This window comes from Ooceraea biroi, chromosome 4 (assembly GCF_003672135.1).
Source record: "Ooceraea biroi isolate clonal line C1 chromosome 4, Obir_v5.4, whole genome shotgun sequence".
In the NCBI taxonomy this organism is placed as follows: Eukaryota; Metazoa; Arthropoda; class Insecta; order Hymenoptera; family Formicidae; genus Ooceraea; species Ooceraea biroi.
In genome coordinates, this window is record NC_039509.1 from 4,527,133 (window position 1) to 4,541,059 (window position 13,927).

Below are 13,927 nucleotides of genomic sequence, written 5' to 3' on the forward strand. Positions count from 1 at the left end.
TACCGGTGTAGATATAAAGTAACATACATAACATGAAAGTGAAATAAAAAGATATAAATGAAATATACTATAGAGAGAGAGAGAGAGAGAGAGAGAAGTGATCCTGAAAATTCAAAACTTATTTATTATACCAAATTCTTACCATTAATCGTTGGTATTAGAATTAGTGCATGACATAATAGCCGTGAAAAGTTAATTAAAACGATTTAAGTAAAACGATATATTACTAACCTCTCACCAAGTCTCGCTATCCTCTGTCGATTTTTTCCCAACGCGAAAGAAGCAGGTACACTCGGAGCCGGAGCAGGAGAGGAGGAAGCGCGAGCTAGGACGAGAGAGACAGAGAGAAAGAGAGAAAAGGCACGTAGACGCGGCTCGACGTGGCGCCCGTTGGGCTGCGTCTTACGTCACACTGCTAAATATATGCCTTGGCCGTTCTCAATCTCATACCCATTCTCGTTCTTCATTTCATCCCGTGCGCTGCAAGGAGAGCTCTAGCGAGCGCGCGGCATCACCGTCACTTGCCAAAGCATCTGCGCGTGAGTGCGCGCTCGCGCGCACCCTCGTCCGTGTGCATGCACACCACTTCTTCCCTTACTTTGTCCTCACGTGCGTGTAACTTGATATCGTGCGCCTCGGAAGCCGCGAATGCAACGAGCGTCTCGAAAGATCGCGCGCTGCGCCGCGACGCCGAGCCAACAATAGTCGGTCGATCGTTATTCCACGCGATCATCTCGACAATCGACCTGACGATCATTCCGACGATCGAGATGCATCTTGGAGACTGGTCGAACGTGTCGTCCTTCCTGAACTTGTTCTGTGAGACTTGAACACGTGACTTGAACTTCCGCTATCTCGTATTCAAGTTTTCCCTAGATTCGAGTTTTGGTTTATGATGGTTTATGATGTATTGACAAGATTGTTGTTCAGCTAGGTGCCGTGCACCAGTGCTCCACTGAAGCAAAGATTTCGGAGTAGAGGGGTATCTGTTGTTACCTATTTCTGGTCCTCATTTCGTTAACATCTGCCGGCGACAGTTCTGTTCATGGAAGAACTCCCCTCAAGTTGTCGTAGGCAGGCTTATCCCTGCCTTTCCACTCGATTTTCTGCTCTTCGGACTACATAGTTTGGAAAATTTCCTTCTCCCTAATGAAATTTGTGAGGTTTCTCGATTTTTCGAAGTCGCACTTTTATATTTGGTTTTATTATTGGTTTATGTGTGAAAGGCAAGATAATAAAGAGCAAGGATACATTTACACGATAAATCTTGTAATGCGAGTAAGATAAATGTCTCAATCTTTGTAATATATATCTTTACAGATGTCGGACACTTTCTAAAAGGTGCAATATTCAATAATAAAGCTACTCGATAATTTGTTCGACCACTTTCGATCTTCCGACCTTTCGAATCAGAAATACGACAAGCTATGCTACTTCCGTTAAAGAATCGAGGCTGGTATTCGTCGAGCAAGAAGACGACAGAAAGAGGGAAAAGATCCACGCGATACGGACGTTAGGCTACGGCTGTTAGAAACGAGTTCCGGGAATATAGGATGGGTAGGGTGAATGGGTACACATAGGGTGTTCCAGGCCCTGATGTTAAACCCACACACGCATACACGCACACACAACACGTACCCACCAGCCAATCGGGAAGAAGCACGTATACCTCAGCTGTGCCAGATGAGCGTGGCCTTGAACGCTCCTGTAGAGGGACTCGCTAGAATTTTTACTTCGAGCGGATTCTTCTTGCTGTTTATTTGTAGGTTAAGACGGAAAAGTTAGTCGGAAATCCAAAAATATTAACGAAAAGTACCATTATCAACCTGACAGTAAACAGTAATTACAAGCAATGTAAGTAAGCGAGTTTCTTATTTAGCACGTTTCGTTTGAACCGAATAATCGATAAAACAGGATACACCAGGTGAACCTAATCTAATCTAACCACATGTCTTTGACATTTAATGGATGGTACGTTCATACGATATTTAATGAAACGTTATAAATGAAACTATCACAAGGTCGTTTACTGTTTATGAACAACTCACGGCGCATCTTTATCTCGGTTTTCGCGCCGTCCCCCCGTTAGTCATTCGCAGTTGATAGACAGTCGCAGATATCATGTAGAAGTACTAGTAACAGGCAGCTAAATGACGCCAGCCGGCGGTTATTTTTGTAGCCGTTATAAGGAAAAAAAGGAGGAATCGTAAAATACAGTAGAGCCGCGTTATGCAATGTTCTTAGAAACGCTCTCGTAGAATATGCAAATGGAAGGCCGTCTATTCTGCGATTCTTGCATGTGTCACTGTTACGGAATGCACATTCTGCCTCCTCTAATTTATAGTTAACCATTCGGTCCCCCCTAAATTATGCAAAATGCGTCACTGGAATTTTCAATATGTATAACTGCGACCACTACCGTCGCCGCCGCCGCCGCCGCCGCCGCCGCGATTGCATATTCCACATTCGACCACATATAATCGAATGATCCTCTCGCAACCCGCGATAACTCGCTCTCGCGAGCATTATTATCATATTTCGGCGCAAACAATATTAACGTTACTCAACGTTGGTGTTTATAAACATCGATGGAAATATATTCAGCTTTAACCGTAAAACGGAATCGGCTAGAAACGCTCGTTCCGCTGCCGATCCGCGGACGAATTGCTGGACGATCGGCCGTGTCGGATCGACCGTACGAACGATTCGGAATCGCGCGCGTAGCGTCGTAACGCAAGCCCGATATTCTTTTTCGCAGCCTTCTTTCCGTGGCACGTACTTCCCGACCGCGGTCTCCTAGTCATTCGCAGCTGATAGACGGCTGCAGATAGCGACGCTCGTGCAAAGGCACCGGTAACAGCCAGCTGAGTGGCGCCAGCCATCAGCTGTTGGTGACTCACGCGAGCGAGTCGACCGAGGCCGCCGCGGATGGACACACAGTCGTGTTCGTAACTTGTACACGGGCGCACACAGACGTGCATGGCAATACTAACGTACGCGTGCGCCAAATGCGCGCGTGCACATACACATACGACGTCGCACTGTAAACGTGAAATGCACTTTGCACAAGCGTTTTTTTCATCCTATTCGGTGGCACTTGCGAGTGCGCCTGCACCTGGTCACAGGAGAAGGTTCTGACGATCGTGATGCAGACCACTCTCTATCTCTATACTCATTTTTCCTCAAGCTTTGCCTTTCTTTTTATTACCTATCATTGCCTAACATCAACGCTGATTTATAATTGGAGCTAATCGCGCGATCAGCGGATGCGCTCTACAGTGTAGTTATCTGCTGGCAAGTAATCGCCGGCACTGATACAACGTGGCAGAACGTGACGTACGCGTGCTGCTCGATACCATATGGTTGACTGATTCTTCAACTGTCCGCTGATCACGAGAAATTAGTCGGCAGCGCTGTATTCTAATCATATGAAAATAAATTTCATTATATGCGCGAGATGCATAATACATGAGACGATAATAGCGATTGAGATTTGTTCGAGCACATAACGGAAAAATGCTTCAGACTTAATTTTTTAAATTCTTTCTATGTATCTGATCGTGTGAAATTTTGGATTGTCTCGCAAGGTTGGATTTCACGTGTTATCTATCTTTCTATAATTCTTCCATTTACTCAATTTTCTTTCCGTGTGTGGCTTACGCTATCAGAGATAATATGGTGGTATGCGTTGCGCGACTATCACGTAACCTTGCGAGGGATTATCTCTTGTGGATTGGACTGTCGGTTATCATCGTGGCATGGGCCAACCGCGAGTGATATATCACAGCTGTGAAGTTTTCTGTTGAAATCTATGAATGCAGAAAGTCGGGCTATAAAAATCGGAATTAATATTCCAATTTATCATTCAACTAATAATAAGACGTGTATTAAGACGAGAAACATTAGTGATACTAAATAAAATTACAATTTAGATATGAATTATTATAAAAATTATCTACAAGTCCATGTATTATCGAATATTTCGTAAAACCAAATGCAATTGCAAAATAGAAACATTTGATCATCAGCTATAACAATGTAGTGACGTTTCGCACGAGAAGACGATTAAAGAGACCACATAAGAGTCGCTCGTAACAGTCAGATGTATGATGTAAGATATAAGAGTCGTAAGATATAAAAGATAAATGCGACTTGTGCGCAGAGATACGATACAAAAAGGCTACGACAGATAACCGAACCGGGAGAGATAGAGAGAAATCAAGACGACGGCTGGGTCGTCTTATAGAAACACGCTCGCGTTTCTACCTCGTACGGGTGGTAGGATTTCAGGGTGAAAAGGAAGGTAGCTCTATCCACTTCGGCGACCTACTTCGTCGCAACTGATCTGGCCGAGCGCTCTGCGGGTATCCGGCGAACGAACGAGCTGACGTCACGACAGCCAACCATCCAGCCAGCAAGCCGCCGGCGTACCAGCTGATCTAATATAACCACTCGATGAGAGTACGCCACGTGGATTTCTGGTCCCGTGGACCACCACGTGCCGTTATGAATGATCGACGATGAATGCCGCGCGCCGCGATTCAATCCTCGTGCATTCCTCGGAAACGGTTCAGCTGCGTTTACCTAGTTGCCGCGACGGGCAAGGCGGTTGTTGTTGAGAAGACGGCGATACGTTGCATTAAATGTATTATTAAAGATGACAGAGGGGAGAACGTAATTGATCGTGATATCAAAACGGCGGTATCGAATCTGACAGTTATTGCACGAGACAATAATGATTAGATGTCGACGACGACGAGAGACAGCAATGTCGAGATTAATAGGAAACCATGGATGAATGACTTCATCAGCCATGAAATGCCTATAGCCACATCACCGACGCCTCGTTCAGTTTAATTCATGAATGACGACGGCATGTTGTAATATTGTAAAAGATTATTCGCTGTTGAAGGGAGATACGATAATGGTTGATAGAGAATGAGAGTTAGATTACGAATAATGCATATTACAACACGCTTCGGCTGTTGTAGAGTCTTTGATAGACGTTTGTGACACGGCTTGTTGCATCGCGCATGATGTACGATTATATGCCTTTGCAAAACGTTCGGTTATGCGGTTATTTAAGAGTGACATTGTCGAATGAGTAATTGTCAATATTTCTGTCGAAGAAAATTATTGAACAAATGACAAGTGGTTCGTAAAACATGAAACTTAAAGACACTCCTGCTATTTTTTTACGTACTTTATAATTTTTGCCAATACATTCCAAAAACAATAAGCGCCGTCACGTTGTCTGTAGTTATTCTTATCTCTGCATATCTGGCAAATAATTTTGTCGGTATAATATTTTTCAGTTTTTGAACAAAATTCTATTTACTTCATTATCTTATTCGGCAAACAATGAATTGACATGAATAAATTTAATTCAAATTTATTTCTCATGATTACTGTAATAAGTTTTACAAATTTTACAAATTTTTTACAGATGTATTACTAAGAGTTGTAAAAAGATTATTTGTTAAAGTTGTTAATTATAATCAGATGCTGACAGATGTATGGAGGCAGGGGGAATCCTATCATAATTTTTTAGTGGCCTTTGCATTTGATCGTATTAACAATACGTGGCGAACGAGCTGTTTCGGAGCGAGGAGCAAGGTCACGGTCTTCTCTGCTGAATCATCCTCACGGCGGTATATCCGCCATCTCGATCTTTCTTCTCCTTAGCGCTCTTCCTCGCTGCTTTCCTTACTGCCGCTCGTTACCGTATAATTTTCCCAGCTGTTTGCTGTTTCCCCTTTTACCGACTTTACCTACGACTTAGTCGACAATGCTACGGAATGAGCAGTGCATTATTAAGAACTTTGCTAACTCATTTATAAGTTTCCTGGAGTAGGCTGAGGCATGTAATCAGGTATAACGATGGATACATAACTTTGATGGACTTGAGCAATGAATCTCTCATATTAATTTTAATAGAAAAATCATTTCTAGGTTGAACGAGATATATTTAAACGAGAATGGGAAATAGAATACATTTATGGATGTAATTTTATTCTAGGCATTTCTGAATATTAAATCGGAATAATTTAACGAATCGTCAGTATTGAGGATTATTAACGAAAGATTAATAAGACGAAATGACGTTTGAGAAGTAGATATTTAATGTATTCAACGGACACTGGTTGTCTACGAAAAGATTAGCTTTTGCTGAAAATCATGTAATCCTCTTTCGTGTTTGCAGAATTAATATTTAAAGTTTTACAAAATGGCTACTAAAGTCTGTCGTATTGTGCTTTTATCTATTTACGATTATTTGAGATACAGTAAACATGCATGAAATTTTCAGATACATTTATCTTTTATAGTTAAAAAGTATTTTCTATACATACACTACTAAAATTTATGTATGCCATGTGATGGCGTGCTCGCGATCTTTACGTTACGATGAGGCCCATTCGTGATATCCTGATATAGAGTACAAGCTTATTATTACGTTGCCATTATTTTTGCGTGACGATCATTAGGTAGAACAAATTTACTGAAAACGTGGCGCGATTATTCATCGTTAACGTACGCGTCATTAATTTTCCTCAGGTATTTCTAATATATTAATCAGTAGATGTGAATATTTTACATTCTTCTAATGCTTCACGATAATGTGTGTCGGATAACATCTGTAAGATAATGCGTTTTCGAAATTACTCGTCAACGTTAAGAGCTGCGTCTGGAAAAAGAACGGCAAGAAGGGGTAATGATGTTATCAGTTCTAAGTGATCTATCAAATCAGGGATTACGTGCGGTCGGAACAGAGGTGTTTGCGGGTGTACAAGTGGTCGGAAGCGCGCGAGCGAGCCTTTGAAGTTGCCGTCGAGGAGCGTCAACGACGTCTTGCTTCATTGACTGCGAATTCAACCGTCCGCAAGTCCCGTCGCCGTCTGCCGTCTGCACGCGCCTTTGGTAAAATAGAAACGAAAGAGGCGAGGAGCGTGGAGGAGCAGGAGGAGAAAAAACAACACCACCTCGCTTTCAATTTCCTTAAAAGCCCTCGCGCGCCGCGAGACGGCCGAGGGTAGTCCCGCGCCCGATCTCAACCGCGCCGGAAAATCCGGCGAAATGTCCACCTCGTGCGTGTCAAACGCGCGTACGCGTGTTTAGTGTCCTCTCTCGTTCGCGTCTCTTTGATTCCGGCTCCTATCTCTTTTATAGTACCGCACTGAAACGCACTGCTCACGGACGTTTATCGCCCGACGAAAATGTCTCCTATCTTTCTTTTTTCCTTTTTCTCTTTTTGCACCGATGATGATACGCGCGCAGCTGGCTGTGCATACGAGGTAATTAAAATAAATTGACGCCTAAATAGATGTAAAGATCAGCAAGTTCAAGGATCACAGCCTTCGAGTATTTAAAGACCCGGGCGTCAGCGTCTCGTGCAATTACGCGAGCATGTGTAACGTGCATGAGAGATCCGAGAATCGTCGGTTATCTCCACGAAAATTTCACGTAACGCAACAGAAAATGATATCTGCATGCTCTTGGCGATTAAGATGCAATAATTTTAGATGAATACACAACACTTTTCTGCCACATGATTAAGACGCAATCACTCGTCACTTATCGTTCAAGTGAGAATATTAAAAAAAATTAAATTTAAATTCTCAGTTAGATAAGATAACATTAATTTTAATAATTTATTATTTATTTGTTTGCAGGAGCGTTGAGACAGTCGACGACGGCTCGGTGACCACGAGTGTGACGGTCGCCGAAGTCGCTGATACCCAAGAGCAGCAACCTCAACAGCAGCAACCGCCACAATCCAAGGGCAACGGAACTGGACGCCGGGTTGCTAGTCAAAACGTTGGATTGAGCAACGGCAACGGTGTGAGCAACGTAGGCCGTGTCACCCCGCGCAGCCACATGGAGCAGGAGAAGCGAATACGGCGAGAAATCGCCAACAGCAACGAGCGACGACGTATGCAAAGCATCAACGCTGGATTCCAGTCGCTGAGGACGTTGCTGCCGCATCACGAGGGCGAGAAGCTGTCAAAGGTAAGTCGTTGTGTGTGGCTTCTTACGTTTGACTTCTAACCGGAGTCGTGGAAGTTTTACGCGTATTTCAAATCGTGGAGCTGTCACCCCACGATAAAACATTTTTAAGATGTCTATGTGTGTGTGTGAAGCGTGGAGTGTGCAAATTGAGACAAGTAAAATTTGAAATACGCGAATCCTGCTGTATGTTTCATTTATGAGATTTAAATTTCGTGTCTTTAAATTGAGATTAATGTGATTAATGCGAGAAAGGAGAATGGATCTTCAATCTATCTTTAATGTACGTTAAACGTTAGTTATTGTTAAAATTTGTATGTTTTGTTACACAGATTATCGAAAATTAACGCTAAAAGGCTATCATACTCCACGACTTCGGTTTAAGATTGAAAATGCGTTCTTTGTTTTGTACCATATCGTACGATGCATTGAGTTCGTACGAAAAGTCGAGTGTGCCGATACGAGAATGTGCGAGGGCATACTTGGCGTCGTATCGCAATCGATTCTTGGTTGAAATGAGAATTTGTATCCATGCGACACGTATCAACGTCATCGCCGTATTCCTTGTAGCTTGAGTCGCTTGCTCATTTGGTATGAATCACTGTAAAAGATCTGAGAGGAACGCTTCCTCCAATAAGTCTTATCTGTGCTGGAGGAAGAGCCGATCGAGACAAAGCTTGAGTGAGAACGATCATCCATTCATCGCTTCGTTCTCACATCTTTCCATGGATACATTAGAAGGAATGCACAATCATCTGCATGTCTCTTGAGAGAAAAAGGAACATTTGACAAATTGTAAGAGAAAAATTATTTCTGCAAATTTTTTCATTTCATTCAGATGAATTCACGGAGACATCCGATCGAAATCATGCGGCATCGCAAATGTGAATTTGTGTAATTCTGTCGGGACTCCGCGCAGATAGTCTAGTCAAAAATCATTGCATGAAGATAATTCGACTCTCAATGCACGATTGCTTACATTGTACAAGCAGTGTTTCATCACCAATCGCAAAGCATCATCTTATTTTCTTTGTTTTTTTTTCTCTTTTATCGTAATGCATCCGAATTTGGAAAATTCTCATTTCGTCCATGTGCAAGATGTGGCGTGCGTACACGAGGCCCGTTTTATGCCACGCTCCTGCACAAAATGAAAATCGAGAACAAACTGCAGTCGCAAGAGTGGGTCACACCGCTCTGTACTAGTACCACCTTGCGATCTTGACTGCCCCTTCGAACACTTGAAACTTTGAGAACTCCCGCGACGCGCTCAATCGATATGTGACAATATTTCGGATCGTTGGGACGTGTTGTGCGAGTACATAAACATTTACTAGTCTGGCCCAAGTGGAGTCGTTAGGAATAATGTTATTTCTTGCGAAAGATTACACCGATATGGTGTTACGATATACTCCTTGGATATGAATTCGTAACTTCAATGATACGATTGATACAATTATTTACCTCGTCGCAATTAGTCCTGAGTTTTCATCTTATGATTTTTATTATGATTAATCTTTAAATGCACTTAATTGCGGTTATATTTATTTTCAAGTAGTAATGGGAATGAAATACAATCTTGGAAAATGTATTTGGTTGTAAATGATTAATTGCGCGATTGTACAATGCGTTATGCATTTAAGGATTAATTGTTGTACTTGTGTGATTTGGTTTGGCACTATTAGACTCTGTACAAGACCATACAAGAAAAGTAACGAAATAACGAAATAATAATGCCGTGAAAATCAAACTGTATGGAATCGATACTGCATGATATTTTTTTATATGATGTCTTGCAAAATATTTCTATAATTTTCCGTTTTTTACGTAAACGCCTTTTTTACGTATATTAGCGAGCACACAGACAATCTGTTGCTCTTTATACAAATTTGAGAATATCGCTAGCATGCAATGACGCTGATTAAGTACACAGACGAGTCAGTCTTATTTTTCCGCCTAACTTTGCACACAGTTGCTATAAAATAAAATAAATATTTCTCTGCATTCACTAAATGAGGAATTTTGGTATGTATTTAAAAAAAATCGTTTTTAATCGTGTCTAAGGACTCTGCGATAGCGCATCGTAGTGACGAGTTAAAGCGGTGACACCGATCCGATCGGAAGAGTTTTATTACATTAAGGTCGACGTGCACGACGTCGGGTCAGGCTGACACGTGGACCGGAAACGACGACCTACCTCTCTTTGGCAAGGTGAATTTCGTCAATAAAGTTCAATCGTCCGTCGCGTTTGCGCGTCGCGCCGACGTTACGCAAACCCTCTCGGCGGCGGTCTTTATGAATTGCCGCGTGCTCATCGACTTGACTAATTTTAGCATGTGAAAGTCGCCGCCCGGTCCCACGCCGTAAAAAGCTAAATCCCCGCATAATCTCGACTTGGTCTGTCCGTCTGGTCCACACCGGGACTTCTAACCATTAGCCTCACACATCGTGTGACATTGTCCGTTCCGTTTTTGCGCTGTCGAGATATTGACGTCACCTACTGTCAAGTATCAGCTGACGCTAACAATCCAATCGTGAATATTCTCTATTGGCATTCTCTATCTGTCTTTCACTTTTATCAAAAAGCATATTTCATTTTCAATCTATGATAATTCTGTGGAGATACAACACTTTGTAACGTTACGTTTTTCTATTTTCTTATATAAAACAATATTTTGACGAAAGTTTTTAATTCGATGTTTTTTGTTGTGATTAATTTTTGTAATAGATTTTATAGATTGACATGTGTGAGTTTGATGCAATAATAATATAAAAACTGCGTAAGAAAAATTCAGGAACAGACGGGCACACAGGTAGCGCTAAATGTTGGGTATGAATACGAACCTTTGTAAATCTTTACCTGCGATCTTCCCTACTGCTTTGTGCAATCTTGTGTAAAGTAAGGTCAATCGTGGGAACGGAGCATTTCTCGATACGAATACTATTAAGTCGATTATACGAATATTGTGTTTCTTAGTGACTTTTATTGATACACGTACACGCATATACACGTAATATGCGAAATTTATTAGCAGAGAGAGACAAATTTTTTAAAAAACTATGAGATTAATTTTCTTTAAACTTCAAGTTACTGTTAGTTGAAAGTGCAAGGCAAAGCTACAAAGATACATTTGCGATAACATTTTCTCCTTCATTTGATTTCACGTCACCTTGATAGATCCGTGTAATTTAAAGATTAGCTACAGTTAATGTTGAGCAATGGGAGAGACTTGCGTAGAGATATTAGAAACGACGGGGATTGAGAAAGCAAAGTTGGGCGCAGGAATAAACCGCGCTAATAAAATTCCGGCGGCGCGCACAAAAATAGCACTGACTAAAAATTGCGCAACGCCGCGCTCGGACAACGCGATCACGCGGGGGTCAAGAGTTAATCGAGTATTTAGCGGGGAATGTGGACTGCACGAGACGAGACGAGACGAAACCAGGCGCCAAACAACGTCGCGGTGCCTCGTGAAACGATTAAAGGTAGGCACAGAACGCGCATGTGTGTCAGGTGGGAGAAGAACCTCCAGAGTCGCGTGACTCGTAATTGGCGATGTGAACTAACAGCTGATCTCGCGCTGATCGCAAACGTAAATCGTTGCGCGCCGCGCAATCAGGTACGTTTCGTGCGTACGTGTACGCGTTAGTTTTGTCACGGTGATTCGTTGTTTAATGCCCGAACCATAAATTATGGTCTTTCTCTTAATTCCTTGATCCTTATCATTGAATAAAACCTTTTGAAAATTAAGATCTTTATGTAGTTAAAATTAATTCTACTCGAACATTTCGGACATTCCTCGAGTTGTCACTTTTACTGTATTCTCCAAAATTTTCTTTTTAAATGTTCGAAGCTGGAAACACTGGAGTAAATTCCTGCATTACAATGTACAGCTTCGTGTGGTACGCCAAAAGGATTTCTATCCCAGGACGAGTGACAAATTTTCTCCCATTACATGCGAAACCGTTATATTAGCAATGGTAGTATTTCATTAGATTGCGAGCTTTGTTCGAGGCGCCATTTATCCGACAGGAACTCGTTACTCGAACGAGTCTGCTCCATGAAAGGCACCCTAATTATCCCGCGCGATTCTTTCTGAAATTCCCCGTGACCTCGAAAGATACTATATACGTGCACCGGTTTCGCTCGCTCGCTGCCGCCTCCACGTGTATCCCGGTAATCCGTACACGTCTACGCGCGCGCGTGTGGTTGTGTTCGGCCGCGCGCGGCTTTCGCAACGCGATATTTCGCGAACCGAGTCGGCCGACCACATGGTTCAATTCCCACGCATTTCTCCGTGCATTCTCTCCTCCTCGCTCCCTTCGGTCCCCGGCTTTTTTCGTCCCCCTCTGCCGCCCTCCCACCCCGTTCTTCATCTCGGTTGCCTTCGTCGCCGGTCCTGTCCCTTCTTTCTTGGCACGACTACGAAGGCCAGACCCGGACCGGCGAATTTCGCGCCGAAAGCCCTGGCCCACTGAAGGAGAGACGTCTCCGAACGGCAGCGGCCGGCTCTTTGGCAGTATTAACGAGCCCGCGGTCTCTAAATACGAATGTCCGATCGCTGACTTGTCGCTTGCTTACCTGCTCGCTCCCCATCACGGAGAAAGGCACGCTTTTGTGGCGATGGAAATGCGCCCGCACAGATGGACTCTGAAGGAGGGAAAAAAATTAAAAATTATTTGCTCCCTTTGTCCCTCTTGGGCGGCTTTGCATTTCAATCGCTTTGACCGTTCGCACCGGGCTACACCGTGTTCATGCCTTCCACTTTCGTTTTGTCTTCACGCTTAAGATTAAAATTACGTGTCTGATCCTTGAGTGGAAAAGTTGGTCTTTCATTTTTCATTTTCTTTACTGTCAAGCGTCGATTAATATTAATATCAACGTATAAAAATTTTAATTATTCCTTCTTATCGTTGTTGTTCTATTGATATGGAAAACCGTATCGACTGAAGAAATGTTTAAGTTTTTGAAAGCGTCTCGATAGAATCTTGAGTTTTCGAGTGGCATTATTCATTTGGGAAAATGATATACGATCGCGCGCGTTTCTCGTGGGACATTCTCGTGCCTTTTGTGCGCGCATAGGCAGGAGGGCGCAATGCGCTCTCGCGCGCATCAGAAATGAAATAAAAGGAGGGCGCACGCAAATGAGCGCAGACGCCTCGACCCATTTTCATTTAGCGCTCGCCAGACAGAAATAAAAATAAACCGCCTCTGCGCTCTTCTCGTGCCTTTAACGAAACTCGATTCGAGGCTGCCGCGTCGCGGCTAAAGAGAGCATTTTGCGCGCGTAATTGCGTTTCACGCCGCGTGGGAGAGGCCGGTACCGATCGATTGCTCGAGCCCGATGGACTCCGCCAATCCTCTTACTCTGGACTCGATTTTCGTACGTATTTCGTGATAAAGAGTTTATATCGCGTTGTGGGATCTCAATAGGGTTTCGACATTACTTCAAAGAGAACACTTTTATTTTTGTATTTGTACATTTCTTTTATATCTTTTTGTGCAGTTTTATCGAGTATCATCAGGAACCTCCGGAAGATACTGAAAATATAAGATATATTTCGAAACGCATATCTTAATAAACGAGTTGATACATCTTTTGGACACATTTTTATAATAAATCAGTTCAATGTAGCCTGTTGTGAAAAATGGAGATAAGGTGCCAATGGAAGCATGAATAATTCTGCGCTGTCAAGGGACTGGGATTCTATTACTGCTCTTGATAGTAAACGGGTTAACGGGTAACGATATCCAAAGCCGCAATCTTGCCAGTTTTTCGAATAAACGTTTCCTCGTCCCATTTTCTCGAAGGTTCTCGTGCAGGAATCTCGAGAGCAGACAGACTTCACGCGGTTCTCATTGAGAGAGAGAGGGAGAGAGAGAGAGAACTGCGTCTTCTCGTGGAGAGGCCGCGCCGGGAAGCAT

At 42.9% G+C, this 13,927-nt stretch overlaps 1 protein-coding gene across 1 annotated transcript in view; it reads left to right on the forward strand.

The window, feature by feature from the left end:
* Window positions 1–13,927, forward strand: part of LOC105280414 (helix-loop-helix protein 11) — a 128,751-nt gene that overhangs the window by 9,914 nt on the left and 104,910 nt on the right. Inside the window, exon 2 of the mRNA XM_011340968.3 lies at window positions 7,671–8,007. Coding sequence (XP_011339270.1) covers window positions 7,671–8,007 — 337 coding nt within the window. The remainder of the gene's footprint in view (window positions 1–7,670; window positions 8,008–13,927) is intronic.